Source organism: Echiichthys vipera, assembly GCF_963691815.1.
Source record: "Echiichthys vipera genome assembly, chromosome: 6".
In the NCBI taxonomy this organism is placed as follows: domain Eukaryota; kingdom Metazoa; phylum Chordata; class Actinopteri; order Perciformes; family Trachinidae; genus Echiichthys; species Echiichthys vipera.
Window position 1 is genome coordinate 32,712,353 of NC_139831.1, and position 26,564 is coordinate 32,738,916.

Genomic DNA, 26,564 nt, shown 5'->3' on the forward strand with positions numbered 1-26,564 from the left:
TGGTGTGCCAAAGATATTATATTATTCTCAAATTCAGTACACTGTCCAACTCTGTAAACCTCACATTGTATAAATATTGGTGTTACCTGGCAGCATGAACTGATATAACACACCAGGTTTCAGAAAAGACACCAATCAATCTGTCCCTACGCATTAGGTACAATTACTGATTTTAAACAAAGATAAATGTACAATTAAGAACAAAAAACAAAAGAAACCTTAAGTTATTGAGAACCATTAATCAAATTAAATTATGTGATATGTGGTACAACTTCAACATGAAGCAACGGCAATGAATACCCATCCAAAACAATGATATCTGGACAGTGCATTTTGAAAATCAAAAGCCATACCAATATATCAAATAAGTTTAGATCAATGTATTATAAAAGAAAAAACTCTGAACATTAGAAGAAACCATTAAAGACAACCAAAAGAACTTTATTTCCCAATTATTTGGGAAGAGCTGACCGAACGCGCTTGTGATCCAGACAATATTAAAAATGAAATGCTCAAATGTCGCACCCCATGTTTCGCTGACATCTGGTGCAAATAGATCGTTTTCCACATTCATTATGGTGGGGGACAATTCAGCTGAGATGGTCACAAGTCACTTTTTGCGAGTCCAAGTCAAGTCTCTAGTCTCTGAGGGGAAGTCCCAACTAATGACAGTTTATAATCTAGTGTAAATACAGAAAGTAAGCTGCTCCCTTTACCTGAACTAATTACAGACACAGCTGAAACTCCAGGTCCTGCTCTCATTGGAGGATTTGAAGACATTTGATAATAACCTGGAAGCAGACACATATGGCTGTATATACGTAATTTGCATGATATATTCATTATTATGGTGGATTTATATTATTATATTATATTGATATATATTTGCTGTTTTATTTGTTATTTGATATATTTTTATTATATTATAGTCATGTATTTTGATGTATATTTGCTGTTTTACTTGTTATTTGATATCTTTTATTGTATTATAGTCATGTATTTTGCATTAGCTGCAAAATATGTTTGTCAGAAACGTTGTCAGTCGTGTTGCTGTCTGTCTCAGGACACTCTGAAAAAAGAGATGTTTAATGTCAGTGAGCTCTTCCTGTTAAATAAATAAATAATCCTCCAGATGCTCAAACGCAGTGTAATGGTTAAAGCTAATACGGCAGTAACATTAACCTTATGTGGTCAACAATAAACCTGTAACGTAAACTTGCCTTTAGCTGACATTAATAATTGACTATAATAATAATTAAGTATTTCTCCCGCTTAAACGGTGTTAGCAGCAGATGGAGGCAGCACCAGCTAGAAAACCCTTTTTAAATATATGTCATTCAACGAACACCAATCTAAAAGTTAATCCCTGACAAAGCTAATGTTACTAACAAGCTAACGATGACAGCTGAGCTTAACACACAGACAACACATTTGATGATTCTTTTGTTTCAGCTTTGAGTGAAGTTATTAAAGCCAAACTGTGACAAACAGTAATGAAACTGCAGCAGCAGAGCAGGGTGAGGTTAGTTTGAAGTTGGGTGGGTCTGTTGAATATCCAACTTAGAGCTAACTTCGCCCGGTCAGCAGCAGGTGATCTTCTCTCCCTGTCATCTGTGGAGTGTGAACACTCGCTCATCTCTGTGGGAGAGATGACTTTCTGCTCCTGATGTTAATGCTCCAAAATCACATAGATAAAAAGATTGTGCACGAGTAGTACATCTCGAGTCCAAGTCAAGTCTCAAGTCTTTGTGGGATTTAATTTTGGTGTGGAAAAACCTATCATGGCCAGGCACGTCATTAGACCTGGGCATTCAGAGCTATAGCCCTGGATCTCTTGGAAAAAGCCCCGAACTTCTCAAAAATAAATAAAAAAATAATAATGATGATAAAAATAGCCCAGTACTTTTATTTGGCTGCATTACCAGCAGCCACAGATGAAACATTGTAGCAGTGAAAAAACTTAGAGCAAAATCAAACTTAAAGCAGACTGACTCGATAACTTCGGAATCAAACTTAAAGCAGACTGACTCAATAACTTCAGAATCAAACTTAAAGCAGACTGACTCGATAACTTCGGAATCAAACTTAAAGCAGACTGACTCAATAACTTCAGAATCAAACTTAAAGCAGACAGACTTGATAACTTCAGAATCAAACTTAAAGCAGACTGACTTAATAACTTCTAAATCAAACTTAAAGCAGACTGACTTGATAACTTCAGAATCAAACTTAAAGCAGACTGACTTGATAACTTCAGAATCAAACTTAAAGCAGACTGACTTGATAACTTCTAAATCAAACTTAAAGCAGACTGACTTGATAACTTCAGAATCAAACTTAAAGCAGACTGACTCGATAACTTCAGAATCAAACTTAAAGCAGACTGACTCGATAACTTCAGACTCAAACTTAAAGCAGACTGACTCGATAACTTCAGAATCAAACTTAAAGCAGACTGACTTGATAACTTCAAATCAAACTTAAAGCAGACTGACTTGATAACTTCAGAATCAAACTTAAAGCAGACTGACTTGATAACTTCAGACTCAAACTTAAAGCAGACTGACTTGATAACTTCACAATCAAACTTAAAGCAGACTAACTTGATAACTTCTAAATCAAACTTAAAGCAGACTGACTTGATCACTTCACAATCAAACTTAAAGCAGACTGACTTGATAACTTCACAATCAAACTTAAAGCAGACTGACTTGATAACTTCACAATCAAACTTAAAGCAGACTGACTTGATAACTTCAGAATCAAACTTTAAGGAGACTGACTTGATAACTTCAGAATCAAACTTAAAGCAGACTGACTCGATAACTTCAGACTCAAACTTAAAGCAGACTGACTCGATAACTTCAGAATCAAACTTAAAGCAGACTGACTTGATAACTTCAAATCAAACTTAAAGCAGACTGACTTGATAACTTCAGAATCAAACTTAAAGCAGACTGACTTGATAACTTCAGACTCAAACTTAAAGCAGACTGACTTGATAACTTCAGAATCAAACTTAAAGCAGACTAACTTGATAACTTCTAAATCAAACTTATAGCAGACTGACTTGATCACTTCACAATCAAACTTAAAGCAGCCTGACTTGATAACTTCACAATCAAACTTAAAGCAGACTGACTTGATAACTTCACAATCAAACTTAAAGCAGACTGACTTGATAACTTCAGAATCAAACTTAAAGCAGACTGACTTGATAACTTCACAATCAAACTTAAAGCAGACTGACTTGATTACTTCAGAATCAAACTTAAAGCAGACTGACTCGATAACTTCAGAATCAAACTTAATGCAGACTGACTTGACCACTTCAGAATCAAACTTAAAGCAGACTGACTCGATAACTTCAGAATCAAACTTAATGCAGACTGACTTGATAACTTCAGAATCAAACTTAAAGCAGACTGACTTGATAACTTCACAATCATACTTAAAGCAGACTGACTTGATAACTTCACAATCTCACTTAAAGCAGACTGACTTGATAACTTTACAATCAAACTTAAAGCAGACTGACTTGATAACTTCACAATCAAACTTAAAGCAGACTGACTTGATAACTTCTAAATCAAACTTAAAGCAGACAGACTTGATCACTTCACAATCAAACTTAAAGCAGACTGACTCAATAACTTCAGCATCAAACTTAAAGCAGACAGACTTGATAACTTCAGAATCAAACTTAAAGCAGACTGACTCGATAACTTCAGACTCAAACTTAAAGCAGACTGACTCGATAACTTCAGAATCAAACTTTAAGGAGACTGACTTGATAACTTCAGAATCAAACTTAAAGCAGACTGACTTGATAACTTCAGACTCAAACTTAAAGCAGACTGACTTGATAACTTCAGAATCAAACTTAAAGCAGACTAACTTGATAACTTCAGAATCAAACTTAAAGCAGACTGACTCAATAACTTCAGAATCAAACTTAAAGCAGACAGACTTGATTACTTCAGAATCAAACTTAAAGCAGACTGACTCGATAACTTCAGAATCAAACTTAAAGCAGTCTGACTTGATAACTTCAGACTTCGAGACCTCTGTAACCTGCTGCTCATCTCTGCTGCGGGATAGCAGCTCAAGGCCACTTTAGCTACTGCTAGCATAACACATCAAATCTCCAAACAAACGACTGGAGTTGCATTGTGGATAATGTAGGCACATGGTTTAACAAGAAAGCAGAATGTGTGGAGTAAAATAATATGATGTTCCTGGTTCTCGTGGCATCGATTTTGATGTTAATTGTGAGTCTAGTCATTAAGCCGAGATGATACTGCGGGTTTGCTTTGGTCCGCCTGATGTAAATCGTTTAACCCTCCCATGGGGACTATCCGTGTGCAGCCCAAAAAGCAGTGACTGTGCAGGCTGTACTCAAAGCAAGCGTACTGCGCATGCTCCAGTTGTTCCACACTCCGGTCCAGTAGGTGGTGGATGCACCTGTATGCACCTCCAGCTGGTTTGCCAAGTAGAAGAAGAAGAAAGTAGAGACGAAAGGAAACGTAGGCTGAGGAGTGTTAAGGGTGATAAAGGAGGAAATACACCGTTTTTAAAGGAATACAAAGACTTCACCAGAAACCACCACCCTCTGGAACAGATCAGCAAATGTACATGCTTGGAACAGCAGACCAAGCGGACCTCAATAAGTAAGACATTTACCACTAAGAGCGCTAAACTCAGCCTCAAATGCTGTATCCAGGTTTCTTTATACATGAATGCTGTGCATCCGCGTAACCTGCACAAGTCTGCAGAAGTTGAAGTTAAATTGGAGTATAACTGCTGCTTTAGTACTCCGTAGCTGGAGTCAGGATGGTGATCAAAATACACTTACCAACAACACTAAAGCTCACATTGTATCACATTATATCTTGTTCGCCTAATCCATACACAAACAGAGATAAAAAAGCAATTATTGTTGGCTTTAGGGTCAATTATGTGTTGGAGCTAATCTTTAGCAAACAGCTGGACTCTGAAGCAGCCCCACTCTCAGGCAGGAAATGTACACAAAAACCTCTGATAAAGCAAACTTTAGCCAACTTAACACATTACATGTGATGCGCACATCATATATGCCTACATTTAGGCCAGCCAGTTATTATCACTACGTTAGATATGAGGCGGTATGGCCTGACTCTACCTGCTAGTTGCCTCAGAAGGCCGTTACCCTATATTGTGATTGTAAACTGGATCAGCCATCAATGTAGCTGTGAACAGCGTAACCAAAGCACTGTGTGATGATGTATCATGAAAGGAGGTGGTTGAGTCAAACACACACAGGACTTTCACACAGGAGACCGATGATGATGATGAAGCCCAGTTCAGACCAAAAGATTCCGAGACAACGAGTCTCTCTCTCTCTCTCTCTCTCTCTCTCTCTCTCTCTGTCTCTCTCTCTCTCTCTCTCTCTCACTCTCACTCTCACTCTCACTCTCACTCTCACACACACACACACACACACACACACACACACACACACACACACACACACACACACACACACACACACACACACACACACACACACTCGTTGAGCCCCCGTCCAAAAGGACAGTTTGTCAGTGACTTGACCAGCGGACTTTGCTAAGGCTTGATTGGCTGTTGAGGTGACATGTCTTTCTTTCTAAAACCTGCCGCTGGAGATCTGACAAGCTGAATCTGAGGAGACAACATCAGCCGGTTAGAGTCCAAACGAGATGGGTCAGCTCACACCGGTGCAACTTTCACCTGCAACGTTCTAAAACAGTTTTGTTCCGTTGCAAATCTTTGGTCTGAACTGGGCTTAACAGCGACCGTTATCATGTGAATAGATAACAGCCTTGTGAAGCTGCTGGGTGGTGTAGCAGGAATCTTCTGACCCATAACTATAAGGCTGATAATTTGTGATTGAGAAGAAGAAGAATTCCTTTATTCATCCCGCAATGGGGAAATTCAATTTTCACTCTATTTTTTCATTTTGCACACACACAGGCCCGAAATACACACACATGCACAGACAGGACCTATGTACATGCAACTAGTGGAGAGATGTTAGAGCGAGGGGGCTGCCAGTGACCGGCGCCCCGTGCAGTTGGGGGTTAGGTGCCTTGCTCAACAGCACCTCGGCAGTGCCCAGGAGATGAACTGGCACCTCTCCAGCCACCAGTCCACGCTCCATTCACGGCCATTTAATGGAGTGATTACGTCTGAATCAGGTGCTATGGACGAGGTTTCTGTCTTATTTTGACAGAATAAATAAACACGTTGAAATAAAGTACTGATAGTCGGCTATAATTAGTGTCAGTAGTGTCAGTAGAATTTTATTTTGTATTTTTTGTGTGCATTTCCTGCCTCAGAGTGGCGGCTGCAGACAGACACTTGTGAAATAAGGGGACAGTCGGGCCAGTGTGGTGAATGCAAGCGGTGAATGTTTGTAGCTGAGTTAAGATAAGTGTATACAGATATGTCTTGTCTTGTGTAGCTTTAAATAGCAAACCATGTCCATGTAATCAGCAGCAAGGCAGCAATAAGAGATGGTGTCCTGCCACCAAGAGCTCCATTTTGGCAAGTGCACTGTGTCAAGATGTGTGGACCTCTGTCATGAATGTCTTTATGTTTATTTCCATGGTCCCTCCTCCTTCCTCCTTCTTCCCCGTTCTCTCTCTCCTCCCTCCATCTCTCCCTGAGCTCCTGTCTTCCTGCAGGCGGAGACAGAGACAAGGAGAGGTCTTCCACCACAGGTGAGGATGAGTCAGGGCAGTCCAGCCAATCTGCAGTAGATGATCTTGGGTATCCGTCCTGCAGTGAGGAGCCGGGAAATGTGAACTTCCAGTAGGAGTCTTCCTTGAAGAGATAGACAGACCCTGGAGAAGAGGGAGAGAAGATTTCACAACCAACAGCCTGCATGTTTTTGAAGGGTAAATAACACATTTAAACTGCAGAAGAAAAACTGCATGTCTGTGCCCCAAACTGTCTGGATGATCCTAAAGTGTGTGTGTCTGTAAAGGGGAGATAGGTTTACATATCTGGAGGACAAAGGTCAAGGGACCACTTTGAAAATAGACATTGCCAGTGCAGAAGTTTCCGGTCTTTTTATGGAGGGGATGCTCACTCACCTATGCGAACCGTGCAGCTTGCAGCAGGGCTTGTTTGTTTATTTGTTTGACTGTTTGCGTGTTTTTGATGTTCTCTTTTCACACTCCCGACATTTAATGCCTTGGAGTTCAAGTGGAATCACGTTTTTAACCATGAAGCGAGTCTACATTGGGATTTTCGCCACTCTCTGGACTGTATCCATGCACCAGCAGGCACCAAGATGGTGGAGACTTGAATGCTGGAAGGAACAACTACAGCCGGGAGTTACTACTGGCTCTCTGTTCACCAGCAACCGGATCTGACCTCTCACATCCCTCCTGCTCACCATGGAGGTCTTTTAACGCCACAGTGAGTGGATTGGTTTTAGGGAAACGCCGGAGCAAAAGATGAAGGAGAGATGGCGTTCAGCGCAGGCTGAGAGGATCCCAACAGTCCTACTCTCCAATGTCCAGTCCATTCGGAACAAAATGGACGAGCTTGAGGTCTACGAGTTTAGAGACCTGTCACCTCGCGATCACTGAGACGTGGTTGGGAGAACGAGACAGGAATGAGGATCTTCACATAACCAGCTTCGGCCTTCCTATCCGTCTGGACCGCTCTCCTCTAATTACAAACAAGTCTAAGGGAGGCGGAGTATGCTTTTACATTAATGAGAGATACTGTAAGACTGTCCTCTGTACCTCGGATATTGAACTTTTGTGTATCTCACTTCGTTTCAATCATAGCAGTGTCCTACTTCTACTGACCTACAGGCCAGTCTGCAAATGACTAGAGCAGACTGTAAAGACAGTGGAATGCTGGTCAGAGGACTGTATTGACAATCTAAAAGCCAAAAGAGCTTATAAAGACACGGTAGAACCCAAGTACAGCAGTGGTGAACTGTGGGCGGCCTGGAGAGGCATTACATCCATGTCCTCAGTCACTAACATCCAAGATCCAAAGATCAGAGCACCAATTAGAATAGATGGGAGCAACGAAGATCTGCCAAATGCTTTTAATTTTTTCGACTCCCTGTACGAATACCATGACCTTTCAGACAATTTTTCTCTCCAGGGTACTTCCTCTGTCACTGACTGTAGTATAGTCATCAGTGAGGAATATGTAAACAACCTCCTGAGAAGGGTCAATATAAGGAAGGTCTGTGGACCAGATGACATTTGTGGACGCACATTAAGGTTTTGTGCTGACCAGGTCACTTAGGGCGCACTCACACTGTCCTTCCGCACAGCGCCAAAACAGGTTTTTCGGGTAAAGCCTAGTGCGTTTGACCAGTGTGAGTGCAACCGCTCCGCGCCTAGCTGCAGCCAGCTGGCTGTCCACAACCCGTTTAAGAGAGGTTGGCTTTTGTAGAGCGCCTTTGCACATGTACAAGCACGAGCATGCGCACGTGTACGAGCACGACGCCTACGGCGGCTCTCACGTCAATTTATGTGCGCTTGTTCAGACATAGAAAAAAAAAAAGACGGAGCATGCGCGGACATTTAACTACAACAACAATGGTGGCGAAAGGTTCACGTTGGTGTGATGCAGAGGTGGAGTGTTTACTGCAGATTTGGTCGGATGAAAATATTGAAAAAACAGTCGGACAAGACGCACAAAAACTCCGAGGTCTATGGAAAGATTTGTAAACAAAGAGACGCATCGCGATGACATCATCAATGCGCGTGACGTGTTACGGCGTGATGACGTATGGACAGGCAAGAAGCATTTGCGCGAGGCCCAGGCAGTGTGAGTACAAACGGGAGGGGGGGACAAGTACCCTAAAGCACGGGGCACGGTGCGAAAGGACAGTGTGAGAGCGCCCTTAAATGCAGTCAAGTACCTGATTTGTGGAAATCCTGAATCATAATCCCTGTTCCAAAAAACTCATCCCCCAAACGGCTCAATAATTTTAGACCAGTAGCTCTTACATCACTGTGTATGAAGGTCTTTGAGAAAATTATGAGGAAAAAGGATTATTTCAAATATGGAGGGGAGCATCGACCCACTCCAGTTTGCTTATCAGGCAGGGAAAGGCGTGGAGGACGCCAAGCTTTTTATCCTTAACTGTCTCTATAGACACCTCAAGCCCATGCTTGGCTCTTATTCGCTGATTTTTCCTCTGCTTTTAATTTGATGCCGCCGCATCTTTTACTCAAGAGGCTTATATAATTTGCCCCACCAGGTTGTTTTATGGTTGTCAGATTTTAAACTAACAGAAAGCAGTGGGTTTCTGTAAATGGATCTCTTTCAGAATCCTTAGTTCTGTCCACCGGTTCACCACAAGGGTGTGTCCTTTTCCCCCTTACTTTTTATTTTATATACTGATGAATGCAGAAGCGTTAGGAGAGGCAGCTCCCTAGTCAAATTCTCTGACGACACTGCACTGCTGTCCCTTCTTCAGGGATCTGAAGCAGGACATGGGGAGGCTCTTGTTGATTTTGTTTCATGGTGTGACAAAAACTTCTTAGACCTAAATGTGTCTAAAACTAAGGAGCTCATAATTGATTTTAAATGCAACAAAATCCCAGCTGTAGATAGCACCATTCATGGCAAAACTGTGGAAAGAGTTCCTTCATATAAATATCTCAGCACCTTTTTTGACGAAAAGCTGAAATTTGATGTGAACATTGCAGAGATTGTGAAGCAAGGGCAACAGAGAATCCATCTTCTCCGCAAACTGAACTCTTTCTCTGTCACCCCTGTTATTCTGTGTCGTTTTTAATCAGTCTTTTATCGAAAGTCTCCTGTGTTTCTCCTTCATCTGCTGGTTTCCCAGTCCTACACTGAAAGATAAAAACAGCTTGTACAGCATTATAAAAACATGTTCTAAGATCACAGGAGTGAAATTTAGGGACCTGACCAGTTTTTGTGACCAACAAACTTTGTGGAAAGTAAACAATATTTTGTCTTCTCCTGGTCACATGCTCTTAAGTGAATTCCCCCTGTTGCCCTCAGGTCGTCGCTATGTCTCACCTGTCTAAAAGACGAACCGTTTAAAAAAAATTATTTTATCCCCTCTGCTATCCGTCTCTAAAATTCTTTATAATGATTTTATTCTTTTTACCATGTGCACCTTATTGGTCAAACATGTGTAACCTACAGTATGTATTATTCACTTGGTTCGGCTGATCCTTGATGACACTGTACTCCTTGGCATTTTATTTTACTTGCTTTATTAACTTATCACCACGTATGTATTGTGTGTATTGTGTTTTCGTACTGTGCCAGTATACAAGCTGCTGAACTCAATTGCCCCTGGTGGGATTAATAAAGTTGTCTGAGTCTGAGTTCTGTTTGATGCCATGCTCATACTTTTATCTAAAGAGCCTGAGATCTGGAATAAAACCATTTTGAGTTTAACTTTACTTAATTTATTGGACATTCCTCATTACCTCCTGTTACTTCTCAAAGCCAGTCACAATTCATCCGTTCCCACTGAGGTTCCAAGTGACCTGAATCCTATTTTTCCCCTCATATGTGACCCATATCTGATTTACTTTGGACAGTGTGAACAGCACAAGTCCCATTGAATCTGACGTTTTCCAATCAGAATTAGGCCTCTTTTAAATGTGCTACTGAATCACATACATATCTGATTTTTTTTTTTTATGTGAACACAATCTGAAGCCAGGTCACATGTAATGGGACTTTGACATCATTCTGACCCATGCTGCTCTGTTTTGTAAATGAATGACAAATAAAGTGGATGAAAAATAAAGTGTGCCACAGACGGGAGCCAAGAACAGAATCAAAACAAACATGGAGGACAGCAGTGAAGCAGGCAGCCATTGGAGGGAGAGGGACGTTTTTATTAAATTTGTAAACACCATTGTGGCATGATGTCATCAATGATTAACTGCACACGCACAATACCTTCAATTTAGCTTTAAAATGGAGCCCGCAAAAGCCTCTGAAAGGCAGAAATGCTGGCTGAGATCACCGGCAGTCCTACAGCCGGTTGTAAGTTTGGAAGCAGTTACCAGGCTGTTGAAGACCTCAGGGTAAATTATTTCAAAATGTGAAAGGATGCAGCTTGTCCGAGTCACAGGGCCTGTGTAAGCCAAAGTATTGAAAAGTTCGTAGCCTGAGGTAGTGGTGATTGCTCTATGACTCCCCTAAACAAAAAAAAAATTGGTGAAATATGTACTGATGTTTGTACATTTCATTGACTAAATGCGCGCTAGAAAGCCTTCATCTTTAGTTCAGAATCAGCTACTTATCACAGGTAACCAGAGCAACTTCCTTCTCATTCATCCCCACAGCTCCACAGCACTTTACACAGTCGGACGCTCAGCTTCTACTGACTTCAATGGGGAAGCGTAGAGCGGGTTGTTCCACTGCAGCCAAACTAGATGCTCATTGGATAAATGCTGGGCTTTTTCCCGCCCATCGGACGCTCAGCGTCTCTGGGGGTCTATGGGACAGTGGGCTGGCCCGGACGCTCGGCTTCTGCGTGATGATTGGATGAGCTTTCTGAGGCGAAATCCTTTTTTGATTGACAGCTAAATGAGCGAATCAGCGATCTTGAAGAATAAACATCCAGCTGAGCATTTTCCAAGTTTTTCATTCCGTTGTTCTGAACTGATCCGGAGACGTTACTGATCCCCAGAGACTTTGTCTTTGTTAAAAACGACTTGCGTTGTGTTTGGAGACTCTGTACTGTCACTCTGCGGGCTCTTTTCCCAACGAGCAGCGGCAGCTGTGGAGCTTCTCCCCCCGTCACGATCACTCACTCTCACAGGCGGTCACACTTCACAGTAGCCTGGGGCAGCAGCTCCAGCTGTGCCAAGGCTGTTTAGGCAGCCTAGCTCTGCTGGCCATTGAGAGGACACTAGTCAAGTCCCTGGAAAAGATGCCTAGTTGGTACGAGAAGGTCACAGATCATTTTCTTGAAAAGGAACGAAGGGTAGAATTTACATATGGCAGCCGTCACTGGTCTGAGGAGTGTGGACCAGTGACTTAATCTCCAGTTGAGTCAGTCTTATATGTGAAGAATTTCAGAACTTTATCACCATTAGAATAAAGAGCTATTTGCAAAGATTTCTGTGTGGGGGCGTCAAACAGACTGGATGAGTTTTGTCTATGTATGTCAGGTGAGAGAAATATGTCCGAGCAGCTCAAAATGCACGTTTATACTTTCTAAAACTCTCAACACAGGCAAAGTGCAAAATCTCTTGGCTGTATGTTCCAACTCTGTTGAAGTGCACTAATGCATCTAAAAACCATGAGGCTGATTTAATCCAAGTGTGTTGACTGGTTGAAACAGGAGCGACAAGAGTCAAGCATTTTGAGCAACCCGCTATTCAGTCTGTGAGATAATTAAGGGAATCAGAATGCACGACATGAATCAAGTATATCAGGTCCACCCAGCCAGTATAAACCCAGCTTCAGTGTCAATACAGCAAAAGGGATATACTGTATTAGGTTGTGAGCACTTCATTGGAAAAATGTTGGAGCAACCAGAACCTGTAAAAAGATAAGCATTGTTGGCATTCTTAGCATGACTATAACTAGAATATGAACAGCCATTTAAATGCAGGTTAAAATCTCCCAATAAAATTATCAAATTTTAAAAATGATCATATTTGACAAGAGCAATTGTTAATACAGAAAATTCAGGTCAAAAGTTAGGACTGTATTTTGGGGTAAATGGTGAACGCAAGAATAATTTGTAGAGTTGAGGATGAGAAATTCCCTTAATGAGTGAGGGAGTGTGTTGAATGGTGCTCTCAATTATTGATTGTTTATTTTGTTTCCATTAATGATGATTTAATTTGTGACACCTGTTAAGTGGGTGTGGTTAATCAAAGGCCTGCACGCAGCTGAGTCTGGTTGCAGTGATTGCCATGAGAAGCAGCAGAATGTGTCTTGTTTCTTGTTTTCTCTCCAAGTTCTGTCGGTGCCGTGAAAACTGGGTTGCAACGAGTAGCTGCTGTAAGGTGCTGCTCTGCCAACAGGTTATGGGCCCAGAGAAACCCAGAGACACTTTTAGAGCGTGTTCCCACCGGTGTACCAGTGATGTTTAGCATGCTGTTGGCACCATGAGCAGACGGGCTGCAGATACAAGCCGCTGGTCGCGGCTTCTGTTTGATGGAGATGAAAAGAGTTATGAATTGTGGGAGACGAAATTCTTGGGCCACCTTCATTTGCAAGGGTTAAAGGACACTATTTTAACAGAGCCCGACACTGAAGACGCAGATGAGCTGCTAGAAGATGTGAGGAAAAATGCAGAAGCCTATGCTGAACTCATTCAGTTTCTGGACGATCAAAGTTTGGCGCTGGTGATGCGCGAGGCTGCCGATAACGGACGGGTAGCCCACAGATTTTAAGAGACTATTATCAAGGTAAAGGAAAGCCACGCATCATAAGCCTGTATACAGAACTGACTTCACTTCAGAAATCAGACAGTGCAAGTGTGACGGAGTACGTGATCCGGCAGAGACCGCCATCACAGCGCTAAGAAATGCCGGTGAGACATTAAGTGACGGACTATTGGCAGCAATGGTTTTGAAAGGTTTGCCAGAGTCCTTCAAACCATTCACGATCCATGTCACACAACGCGATGAGATGATCTCTTTTGCTGAATTTAAAACAAAGTTACGCAGCTACAGGGACATGGAGAAGATGCGTGCCGCAGCAACAGATTACAACGTAATGAGGGTGCGGCAGCAGAGAGCGAGACCAGTCGATACAGGTGACCGGGGAGCTGAGAGGGCCGCAGCGGATGTGGTGTGCTTCAAATGCGGTCTGAAGGGACACCTGGCCAGAGCCTGCCAGCGTAAACTATGGTGCAGTCACTGCAAGAGCACCACACACCGGGACACGACCTGCCGACGGAAACAGCGCCGGAATCGAGATGACGCAAGAAAAGTTTCCGGGGAGACAGATTACCAGGACATGGAGTATGCCTTCAGAGTGAGTGAGAAAGCAGCAGGAGTCGACGTGAGGGGCCTGATGGTTGACTGTGGGGCAACCTCGCATATCGTGACAGACCTCGCCAAGTTAAAGAGGTTTGATGACAGGTTCCAGGCCAAGACACACTGCGTGGTGCTGGAAGACAGCACGCGGTGCAAGGGCGTGGCAGAGCGCAGAGGTGATGCAGAAGTCCATCTGATCGACAGCAGAGGAAGACACCTGAACGTAACGCTGAGGCAGGCGCTGTATATCCCATCCTACTCACAAGACATTTTATCTGTGAAAGCAGCTACTGCCAACGGAGTGACTGTGATCTTCAAGAAAGGGAAGGACGTTCTGATCCACAAAGACGGTACCAAATTCCATATTCATGTACATTATAGACTATATTATTTGCACACTTTGTAAATAATCTACTAAACTACAATCTTGAGACACTGGATGGCGGTGTTCTGGTCATTCTCCATATTCAATCTTTAATATGAAAACTCTTGCTAGATCCATGCAAACTAAACTACAACATAAGTGAGAAGCAGCCCCATCTTTCTATCCTTGGCAGCATGTTTGGTCCTCAGAAGGACTGACACATCTAACATGCCACAAACACAATCATATTGCTGTCCTTACCATCTCTGTCTGTGGTGATTCCACTGACGCCCTCTCTGAGCAGCCGAGTCCATGTGTCTTCTTGCTTCTCCTTCTCAGTGTCTCCAAGGTTCCCCCACATGGGGCCATCCTCTGGCTCCCAGACCAGGCCCCGCCTCCCTGCTGCTGCCTCATCTTCATTATCATCTGCTCCAGCTAAGCTCACTCCCATCCTGAGGGCAGACAGGGGCTGAGGGTAGCCTTCCTGCAGGGACAGATCCCTGAACAGCCAGAACTGGGAACCTGAAGAAAGACAGCCCGTGGAGAGGTTAGCTGCTCAGTTTGCTGATTGCCTGCACATTTATCAAAGAAAACTCAAGCTGTAAGTTAAATGGCCAATGATATTGTTTTGGAAAATGTATTGAGTTGATCCGGATGTTAAAACTGGGGAGCAAAGATAAAATGTTCAGATAGCTCTGATCCAAGAGACTCATTCGGATAAAAGCAAAAATCCAAAATTAAAGAGAGAATGGATGGGCCAGATTGATTTGTCCTCTCTTACCACTATTTTTAGTCATGTCCAGTAAAGGACAGTGCCCCAAGGCAAAGTGGCGGTTCCCTAAACCCGTCAGAGGATTTGAGAGTTCAAATCGATGCCACTACTGTGGCCCTGGATACTCTCCTGTCTAAGAAGGCTCAAAGTTCCATTTTGATTGCAAAGCAAAGAATGCTCCAATTTGGGAACAAACCAAGTAAATATTTAGCAAATTCAATTAAGGCAAATGGTGAATCTCATCCCAGTTATAAAAGACAGATCAGGCAAAAAAGTCCATGATACTAAGAATATTAACAACTCATTCTCATATATCTATGAATATTTATCTAATACGGTGGTGTGGTGGTTAGTGCTGTTGCCTCACAGCAAGAGGGTTCCAGGTTCTGGGGCCCTTCTGTGTGGAGTTTGCATGTTCTCCCCCTGTCTGTGTGGGTTTTCTCCGGCTTCCGCCCAAAGACATGCATTTGTTAGGTTTATTGATTGCTCTAAATTGCCCGTAGGTGTGAGTGTGAATGGTTGTCTGTCTCTGTTTGTCTCTATGTGCCCTGCAATAGACTGGCATCCTGTCCTGGGTGTACCCCGCCTCACGCCCGATGTCAGCTGGGCTCGGTTCCAGCCCCCCCGTGACCCCGACAGTCTTTCTGGGGAAAACCTGGTCTTATTAGGAGAGATGGTATTCATCCTTATTTGGAGGGTGCCGCTCTCATATCTAAGAACCTGGACGCAGTTGTTAGCGGAATAAAAACATGACAACCCAGTGTTGGGATCAGGAAGCAGAGTCGCAGTTTAATACACCTCTCTGCGCTGCCCTTATCACAGGTGTCCAGGAATTAGAGTGGCAGTCTTACACATCTCTCTGCGCTCCCTGTGGAGCATTTTCCAGCTCAGTATAGTATACAAATGCTGCCCCACGATCATTTAAATTAACCAGTTAAAAAATGGGATCGGCTCCAGCCCCCCGTGACCCCGATAGGGACAAGCGGTTGAAGATGGATGGATGAATCAGGTTGTAATTCGGAGGCCCTGATGAATACATTTTTGTCATCCATCAATCTTCCTTGAGCTTCTGATACACAAACAGGACTGCTGAACAGGCCGATAACAAAAGCGGAAGTAATGCATGCTATCAAGGATTTACAAAATAACAAGGCCCCAGGATTGGAGGGTTTGACCACGGAATTCTATAAAGCTTTCCAGAGCTGGGTCATCCCTTGCTCAAGATTCTGTCCTGCTCCTTTGAAATCTGGAGCTCTTCCCAATACTATGATGACCGTGCTTCCAATGGATGTGGACGGAAAATGACTTACTGAAATACTGGCCAGTAGGCTTGAAAGTATTCTCCCGGATATTATTTCATTAGACCAGGCTGGTTTTATTTTAGGACATAACTCTTATAATAATGTAAAGAGACTCAACAACATGGCACACAGTCAAAAGTAAAATCTCTTGTGTTTTCCCTTGATGCAGAGAAGGCCTTCAGCAGGATTGAATGGCCTTACCTGTAACATGTTCTCTCTAAATTTAACTTTGGTGATAATTTTATTATATGGATATAGCTTCTATATGCCGCTCCTTTTGCCTCAGTTATTACAAATGGCATGAGATCCTCTGCATTCACAGTGAGGCGGAGCACTAGACAAGGCTGTTCAACCTTCCCCCCTTTGCTTGCTCTTGCCATGGAGCCCTTGGCAAGGGCCATTAGGACTGATCCACTAGTGAGTGGCATACAGGTGGGTCCTCTGCAGCACAAAATTTCACTTTACGTGGAGGATGTGCTTCTCTGTCTTAGTAACCTCGAGGTTTCTATTGTAAGAGCAGTAAAGATAATTCAATTCAATTCAATTTTATTCATGGTGCCAAATCATAACAAAAGTTAACTCAGGACACTTTACAGAGTAGGTAAAGACCACACTCTATGACTTATTTATGATTTACATTACATTGTGGCCGCGCACCTACAGGGAGCAAGTCTCCTATCGCTCCGATATTTGACGTGCTGAGACAGTTGCGCTGAGATATGAGAGAGGACAGCAGCCATGAATTACTTTTTCTTATAGGCTTCTCCTCAAAGGGCCAGTAAATATGGGGCCGCCAATTGAATAGCCCTGATATAGACTCTCCTCACAATTCACTCTGCCAGATTGTTCTGAGCTCTCATGCAAGACTCTCAAGTTATTTCCAGACTGCCTACATGGTTTCTAATCTGCCTGCCCCTGACTATCCTGTCCTGTCGTCTTCCTGGATATCACCTCAGCCTTCTGTCCCCGAACTTTGTCCAATCCCTCCTGGTTTCTGTCTGCCTCTCTCCTGAGCTGTTTGGTGAGTCCCTGCAACGGCTCCTTGACTCCCTGCAACGGCTCCTCAACTCCCTGCCTGGCCTCGTCTCTGCTTTTGCCTTTCCCTCTTTGTTGAATAAAGTTTGCGTACCAGCCAGATGTTGGTGTGGAGGATGCCATCCTCTACATGCTGCACCGAGTCCACTCCCACCTGGATAAGGGAAGTGGCACAGCGAGGATTCTCTTCTTGGACTTCTCCAGTGCCTTTAATACCATACAGCCCCCTATACTTCAGGACAAACTGAACAGGACCACTATCTGGTGGACTGGGTCAGAGACTACCCACTGACAGGCCACAGTACTTCAGGCTGAAGGACACCAAGTCTGACACTGTGGTGTGCAGCACTGGAGCCCCTAAGGGCACGGTGCTGGCCCCTCTTCTCTTCACCCTGTACACCTCGGACTTCTGCTACAACATCGGAGCTGTGTCACATACAGAAGTACGCCGATGAGCCATTGTGGGATGTATCAGGGGTGACAAAGAGGAGGAGTATCGGAGCCTGGTTGGGGACTTTGCTCTCTGGTGCCACACTAACCACCTACAGCTCAACACCTCCAAGATGAAGGAGCTGGTCATTGATTGTGGGAGGTCAAGACCAAGACCGCGACCAGTCTTGCTAGAGGGAGCTGAGGTGGAGGCTGTGCACTCGTACAAATACCTCGGGCTGTAGCTGGACAATAAACTGGACTGGACAACACACACCAGCCACCTGTACAGGAAGACACAGCAGGTTGTACTTCTGAGGAGACTGCGGTCCTTCAACATCTGCAGCAAACTGCTGTGGAGGTTTTACCAATCTGTGGTCACCAGTGTCCTTTTCTACACTGTGGTGTGCTGGGGGGGCAGAATATCCAAGAAGGACACCTCCAGACTGCATGAACTGATCAGAAGGGCCGGCTCTGTGGTCAGCATGAGACTGGACTCGCTGGTGATGGTGGCAGAGAAGAGGATACTGGGCAAACTGTTGGAGATTATCGCCTCTGATGCTTCAGCGATCCTAGACATGCTGACGTGTTACGGTGACGTATTACGTAATTTCCGGTGCTTGTGCGTTAGTCACTCTTTGTTGTTTCACAGTTTGCTGATCTCACTAAATTCAGCTGTTTTTGCTATTATATTCACCACAGCGGCTAACTACTGCTTAACATTTAAACATCCACTAGTTCTACTCAAGCACTCACAGCTCTCCTTCTTTCAGCTGCTTTCTCGCTAATTCTATAGTGTTAAACGTTACACGCTGTTAGCCACTTTAGCTTAGCAGTTAGCTTCACGGCTGGTGATGGCTTCCCCCGCTCTCTCTCCTGCTCTCTCTTGCTCGGATTGTCGTATGTTTAGCTACTCCTCTGCCTCCTTTAGTGATAATGGTAAATATAATAAGTGTAGTGTATTTGTAGCGTTGGAGGCAAGGCTCAGTGAGTTAGAGGCACGGCTCCACACCATGGAAGCTCAGTCATACGCTACGGTAGTTAACCGGCCACCTATAACTTAAGCCGGTGCAAAGCCACATAGTGTAGCGTTAGCTTCTGCTAGCCCTCCCCTGGCAATCCCTGAGCAGCCAGGGTCCTCCTGGGTGACTGTGAGAGGAAAGCATAGCTCTAAATTGCCCATGGTTAACTATCCGCCCGTTCACGTTTCAAATAAGTTTTCTCCACTCACTGACAAACCTGCTGAGGAAACAATACTGGTTATTGGCAGCTCCATTCTGAGAAACGTGAACTTAGTGACACCAGGGACCATAGTAAAATGCGTCCCAGGAGCAAGAGCGGGCGACATTGAGTCCGTCAATCGGAGGTAACTAAAATTAATGTGGAGTTGGTGTGTGCTTATGCAAAAACTATGTCGGACTTGGTAATTTCCTCTGGTCCCCTGCCCAACTTGACTTGCCATGACATGTATAGCCGCATGTCATCATTCCGTCGCTGGCTGTCTGGATGGTGCCCGGTAAATAATGTGGGCTTCGTAGATATTTGGTAAAACCATGACAACCCAGTTGTTGGGATCAGGAAGCAGAGTCGCAGTTTAATACACCTCTCTGCGCTGCCCTTATCACAGGTGCCCAGGAAGCAGAGTTGCAGTCTTACACACCTCTCTGCGCTCCCTGTGGAGCATTTTCCAGCTCAGTATAGTATACAAACGCTGTCTGCCCCACGATCATTTAAATTAACCAGATCAAAAATGAACAGAAGAGGAGCTATATTAGTAAATTATCTGATATCAGATAACCATATTGATTTACTCTGTCTGACTGAAACATGGCTGTGTCCTGAAGAATATGTTAACCTAAATGAATCCTCTCCTCCCAGTCATATTAATACTAATATTCCTCGAGGCAGTGGCCGAGGAGGAGGTGTTGCACCTATTTATGACTCAGGCCTATTAATTAACCCTAAACCTAAACTAAATTATAATTCATTTGAAAGTCTTGTTCTTAGTCTTTTACATTCAACCTGGAAAACTGTGCAGCCAATTATACGTGTTATAGTGTACCATGCTCCTTGTCCGTACTCTGAATTTCTATCTGAATTATCAGAGTTTCTGTCAAAGTAATCATTGTAGGAGATTTTAATATACACGTGGACGTTAATAATAATAATAATAGCCTTAGTATTGCTTTTATCTCTCTATTAGATTCGATTGGTTTTAGTCAGAGTGTACATAAACCTACTCACTGTTTTAACAATTCGAAATTGAGAACATCTTTCTCCTGTTTTAGCTTCTTTGCACTGGCTACCTGTGAAATCTAGAATATAATTTAAAATCCTTCTCCTTACCTATAAAGCTCTTATTGGTCAGGCTCCGTCTTATCTTAAAGAGCTCATAGTACCGTATTACCCGACTAGATCACTGCGCTCTGAGAATGCAGGGCTACTTGTCATTCCTAGAGTCTCCAAAAGTAGAATGGGAGGCAGAGCCTTCAGCTACCAAGCTCCTCTCCTGTAGAACCGACTCCCAAGTGTTATTCGGGAGGCAGACACTGGCCCTCATTTATCAAACGAACGTACGGCAGAAAAACGTGTGTACGACCATTTCCTGGCAAACTTCGGCATTTATCAATTTGGACTTGAGCGGGAGTTACGATTAAAACTCACGTCTGTTCTGAGACCGTGTACGCACATTTGAGCCTGTGTACTTGCGCTGCAGCACAGCAAAATCTGGCAGAAAATAATTAACAAACCTCAGCTGTCATTAAGCATAAGCAGTCACATATTAAGAACAGATCAAAACGGATTCTTAAAACGAATTTTAAAAAAAAATTGTGGTTGGAGCAATTGATTGTACTCATGTGCGTCTGAAGGCACCATCCATGAATGATTACGCATTCATCAATCGCAAAAACTACCACTCGATAAATGTACAGGTGATTTGTGATGCCAAGCTATCGCTTTTAAACGTGGTGGCCAGGGGGGGGCACACGCGATTCTTTTATATTTTAAAACAGCTCGGCTCCAGCCCCCCGCGACCCTGACAGGATGAATGTGTTGGCGCGCGGCTGCAGCAAGACGCACTGCAGAGCCAAAGTCATCTCCTCGGTTAGTGGCTACCCTCGATAAATTGCATTAAATCAAACAAATTATCAGATGATTAACATATTGGAATGGTTCTTCTAGGTGACAAAGGTATCCTCTAATGGTATACCTAATAACCCCGCTGGCAAACCCCCCTACAGAGCAAGAGCGCCAGTGTTTTGCCGTATTCAGCACCCCTGCCGTGAAATGCACCCCCAGCCATTAAGGTGATATTCTGGATCAGAAGGCTGCTGTTTCGACCTATAGGAGTAGTTTATATACAGGTCACCCACAACGGTCAGAACATTGGTTACTTACAGTCTTTAAACTATTTTAAAGAGTTTAAATTCACAAACTTGGATAATAGCGAACTTTTTGTATGTTCTGTGGAAATATACTGCAGCCATGATTACAAAATGAAATAAATGGATCTTTTGATCAAGTTGAATGTATTTGACTTAGCGTTTCCTAAATATAATCCCAGTTTTTCTTGCAATTCATAGGTTCAAAAGTGTGTGCTTTTAATTGGGTTACCTGTATATAAGCTACTCCTATAGGTGGAAACAACAGCCTTCTGATCCAGAATATCACCTATAATGCGAGGGGGTGCATTTCACGGCAGGAGTGCTGAATAGGGCAAAACACCTGTCCAACAGTGCGCACACATACACACGGGTCACAGTGGAGCGCTGCTTCGGATTGACTGCCTCTGTTATTCTTTTCCATACAGTGTTTTTATGGGCCCCTTTTATTCCACTCTTAAGACTGCCAAAAAGTACATCTTTATTTTGCTCCATCTCGGATGTCAGGATGCCGATCTCTGTGTCGGAGAAATTTCTTTTCTTACCAGTGTTTCTACTCTCCATGTTTGACCTCAGTGGGCGAGGCCTCCGAAACAGGAATATTTAAGGGCGTAACATGTTAATGACGATCAAATTCAGCCGCCGCATTTATCAAGGCCCGCTCATTCGTACGCTGAGATTGGTCAGCCCTTTTCCTACGACCAATTCTTTCACGCAAGATTGATAAATGAGGGCCACTTTCTCTATATTTAAGAGTAAACATAAAACTTTCCTTTTTTATAAAGCTTACAGCTAGGGCTTACAATCCCATAACAATGTTGTTATTCTTTTAATTATTTTGTTCTGCTTAATTATGCTGCTTTAGGCCTAGTCTGCCGGGGGACAATACTTTTCCTGATAGAGCTTCTCTCCTCTCTGTCTGTATCATTCATGTCTCATCAATGCATGTTACTAATTCAACTTCCTCCCCGGAGTTGTTTGTGCTTTGTCGTCTCGAAGGTCTCTGCTGATCGTGGTGGTGCCTGCTGCCGTGGTGCTGAAGGACGCTTCCTGCTGCTATTATCACTGTTACTCATATAAACTATCATTAGTTTATAAATTATAACATTTGTAGCTATAAAAACACCATCAGTGGTATGTCTCACTGTATCGTAGCTGCTATTGCCACTACTCATCATTGATCATGTTTGCCACCATAATTACTATCATTTTTATAATCTATCACCTTAGCTGTGCTTGTTTCCACTTTTCTGCTGTATTAACTATCATAACATTTATGTCATATTCACATTACTATAGATATTATTGAAGTTACTGTTACGCTTTGGTTGCTTGCATCTCTGGAAGTGTGTCTGTCTGTCTCTCTCTGTCCATCTGTGCGTCTTTTCTATCTTTCTCTCTCCTTCTCTTCTTCCCCAACCGGTCAAGACAGATGGCCGTCCTCCACAGAGCTGGGTCTGTCCGACGTTCCTGCCTTTTATAGGGAAGGTTTTCGTTGCCACCGTACTCGACGGAGGAATTGTTGGGTCTATGTAAATCATAAATAAGTTATAGAGTGTGGTCTTTACCTACTCTGTAAAGTGTCCTGAGATAACTTTTGTTATGATTTGACACTATAAATAAAATTGAATTGAATTGAATTATGGACAATGCCAGCCACCCCCTGCACACCGTCACCAGCAGCCAGAGGAGCCTGTTCAGTGGAAGGCAGTGTAGGACCAACAGGCTCAAGAACTCCTTTGTCCCTTAGGCCATTACACTCTACAACTCCTCACTCGGGGGGAAGGAGGATATAAAGAGGACAGAAGGGAAGGAGTGGGAGCCACTCACTGTGCAATTAATAATCTACTCTTACATACCTGGACACTTGTATTCTTCTTTTCTTTGTGCAATAACCTTATCCACCACTGACATTGGGCGTAAGTACAGGTACACGCTGGCCAGGACACCAGTCTATCACAGGGCACATAGAGACAAAAAGAGACAGACAACCATTCACACTCACATTCACACCTACGGGCAATTTAGAGTCATCAATGAACATGCATGTCTTTGCACTGTGGGAGTAAGCCGCAGAACCCATACAGACACATGGAGAACATGCAAACTCCACTCCAGAAGGGCCCCAGTTGGGATTTGAACCAGGAACCCTCTTGCTGTGAGGCGACAGTGCTGCCCCAGTACTATTTATGGTCAACATTCTTTAGTTGCAGTCCACCATTCCTTCACCGGATTCAAATCCTACACACAGGGGGTCCACAGTAAATGCATGCATGTGATCCAGAATTTCTCTGTCAATGTATTTCATTGATAACAGCCTCACTTGTTCATTTTCTTTATGCCTCGACAGAGCTTTGACTTTATGATAGATGACTGATGATATGATTTTTTTTTGGGGGGGGGGGGGGGGGCATGATATTCATATGCAAATTGTGTGTATGGTTTTAGTAGAAAATCAGTTATGTGTGTTGTGTTTAGAGTTTAGAGAAACTGGGCTGTACTTTCAGAAAACATGTTCAAACCATTGGGGAAAAACTGTGTCATAATTGGATCATACCACTGATAAAGATGATGGCATGATCTGACTGTCTCTCCAGCACAGCATGAAGCCGAGGCAGGTCAGGAGGTAGTCCCCTCCAAAGCCTTCTGACTGAAGCCCCCCGTCCTGATACCAAGCCCCCACCATTGACTCGCCACATGGTCAGACCTTGAGGGACGAAAAGCGGTAGAAGAAGGGTGATGCAACGGGGATGGAAGTGATCCTGATAACCAGGGCCAGTCAGCTGTCATTTCACAAACAACTTATTAATGTCTTTTTAAAATTTGACAAAAGTCAGTGTATGCTGTTTTCAGACCTTTGAAGAAGAAAGTCTCTCCTCGGATCCTTGCCACAGCATCAAAACTTGTGTTACAGCGATCTATGAAGGGGCTGAAGGGAGGAAACACACAGCGAGACTTACTTAAATGTTCATCTGCACACATTGCTTACATTGGGATGACACAGAGCTGGTTAAAGTTTCACTTTTACAGAGATATCTTCAATTGCCATCTTACAACAACTGAACATTATTTACCAAATAGAAAAGTCAGTAGCTCGACCAGCAGATTTAAATAACCTCTTATTAATAGGTCCTGTGTGCAATGTTTTTCATGTTTTACTTGTTTTTTATTGCCAATTAGGCGAACAAGCTGTTATGAAAATTAAAAATTGAGACTTGCTTAGCATTTTCTGAGAAACTCCACAGGATGTGACCATTTGGACGCTCCCTGAGTCCACACTTGCTATTCTTCTTTTATACATTCTGCAGCGACAACCCAGAGATGGACCTAAGGTTGGCGGCCGTCCTTTAACAGCGGGGAATCAGACTCAGGGCAGTCCAGGATCAGACCCCTGGTGCTGGGGTTTAGGCTGGCTGAGTGTCTGCGGACTGCAGGCTGAGTGGCAGAGTGTGTGTAGCAGGGGCACAGCATGTGTGGACTCTTTTCCTCCGGTGTTGATATAAATCCAAGAGGAAACGCTGGCATGCAAAATATATTGTGGTATCAGCTGCTAATGTTAGCTGATGCTAGCTTGCTTGCAAATGCTCCCCGACGACTAGAACTGCCTTGAGTGGATAACGTCAGCTCCCGGAGCTGATCTGGCTGGCTTGTCACACGCAAATTACCTTATAAGCTAACATTACAAAGCAACCCATGCCAGATCTATGCAGTGTTCACTGGGTATTTGCCTTCTTAACAATTGATAGCACTGTCTTCACTTTAACTCTTGTTTTTTTCGAGTGTGGCACTGTTGGACTTTGTTTGTTGGATTGATGATTGTTAATGTTGTCCCACGTCATCCATGTCATCCATGTCATCCATGTTGTTGTGTATCCCATCTCTTTTAATTATTAGCGCCATATTATCATTTGTGTCACTATTGTGCATTTTACTGGTGTTTTTTTTGCTGGCTTCACTGCAAATTGCCCTCCGGGGACAATAAAGATATCTTGACTTGACTTGACTTGTGGCAAGTTACAGCTAGCTGGCTAACTTTAGCTTGTTTGGTAATGTGAGCGCACGGAAACGTAAGTTCGCTATGGCTCTGATGTGTAGAATGGATCTGCTGTTGATTATTTTGTGGCCTTGGTTGCTGGAGTGATTCGCGAACAGCAAGCTAGTGTTAATATAATTTTACAGCATTAAACCAACATTTTTAGGTCCTGCTTGCTCGTATGGAGGGAAAGTATGATGCAGGAGCATGCAACATGATGCTGACAGCAGTTAACTAACAGCCACTGGTGTCGCTAACACAATTTTTCTGAAAGTCACCAAGCTTGATGAGTTTGGAATGTACACATGTTATCCATGCTAAAGCATGCACAATATAACAGCTACACATATTTGATAGTCAGATTGATTGATTTTGAATAACTTCATGCTGCTATGTAGTCTATTTGCAACATCTACTAGTTATTAAAACAGCATTTTATGTGGAATATAAGTTTGGATAAAATATGCTGTCCAGAACTGTCTCATACTTGTGTTTTATGCAAAAATTAATATAGTTATGCATATAACATAACTCAGTCTAAGACGTCACTACTACTGCGGCCTAAAAGTGACACAGTCTGAGAGGTGTCAGGTAGTGATGTCCAAATGAAACTTCATAAAGCATATTCTTTATTTTTTGACAAGGATTCTCATCTCATCTCATCTTCAACCGCTTATCCGGGGTCGGGTCGCAGGGGCAGCAGCTTTAGCAGGGGACCCCAAACTTCCCTTTCCCGGGCCACATTAACCTTCTCTAACTGGGGGATCCCGAGGCATTCCCACGCCAGTTTGGAGATATAATCTCTCCACCTAGTCCTGGGTCTTCCCTGAGGCCTGCTGGACGTGCCAGGGGGCATCCTTACTAGATGCCCGAACCACCTCAACTGTCTCCTTTCAACACAAAGGAGCAGTGGCTCTACTCCGAGTTCCTCACAGATTGCGGAACTTCTCACCCTATCTCTAAGGGAGACTCCAGCCACACTCCTGAAAAAATCCATTTCGCCCGCTTGTACCCGCGACCTCGTTCTTCCGGTCATGACCCAGCTTTCATGACCATGGGTGAGGGTAGGAACAAAGATGAGCGGTAGATCGAGAGCTTTGCCTTCCGGCTCAACTCTCTTTTCGTCACAACACTGCGCTAGAGCGACTGCAACACCGCCCCCGCTGCTCCGATTCTCTGGCCAGACTCATGCTCCATCGTCACCTCACTCGTGAACATGATCCTGAGGTACTTGAACTCCTTCACTTGGGGTA

General features: G+C 43.5%; 1 protein-coding gene across 1 annotated transcript in view; it reads right to left on the reverse strand.

Annotated features, from left to right (window-relative positions):
• Positions 1 to 6,483: 6,483 nt before the first annotated feature.
• mmp17b (matrix metallopeptidase 17b) overlaps positions 6,484 to 26,564 on the reverse strand; it is a gene marked incomplete at both ends in the record, with an annotated part of 32,056 nt that continues 11,975 nt past the window's right edge. The window contains 4 exons of the mRNA XM_083915466.1: positions 6,484 to 6,863; positions 14,620 to 14,880; positions 23,836 to 23,985; positions 24,134 to 24,207. Coding sequence (XP_083771592.1) covers positions 6,484 to 6,863; positions 14,620 to 14,880; positions 23,836 to 23,985; positions 24,134 to 24,207 — 865 coding nt within the window. The remainder of the gene's footprint in view (positions 6,864 to 14,619; positions 14,881 to 23,835; positions 23,986 to 24,133; positions 24,208 to 26,564) is intronic.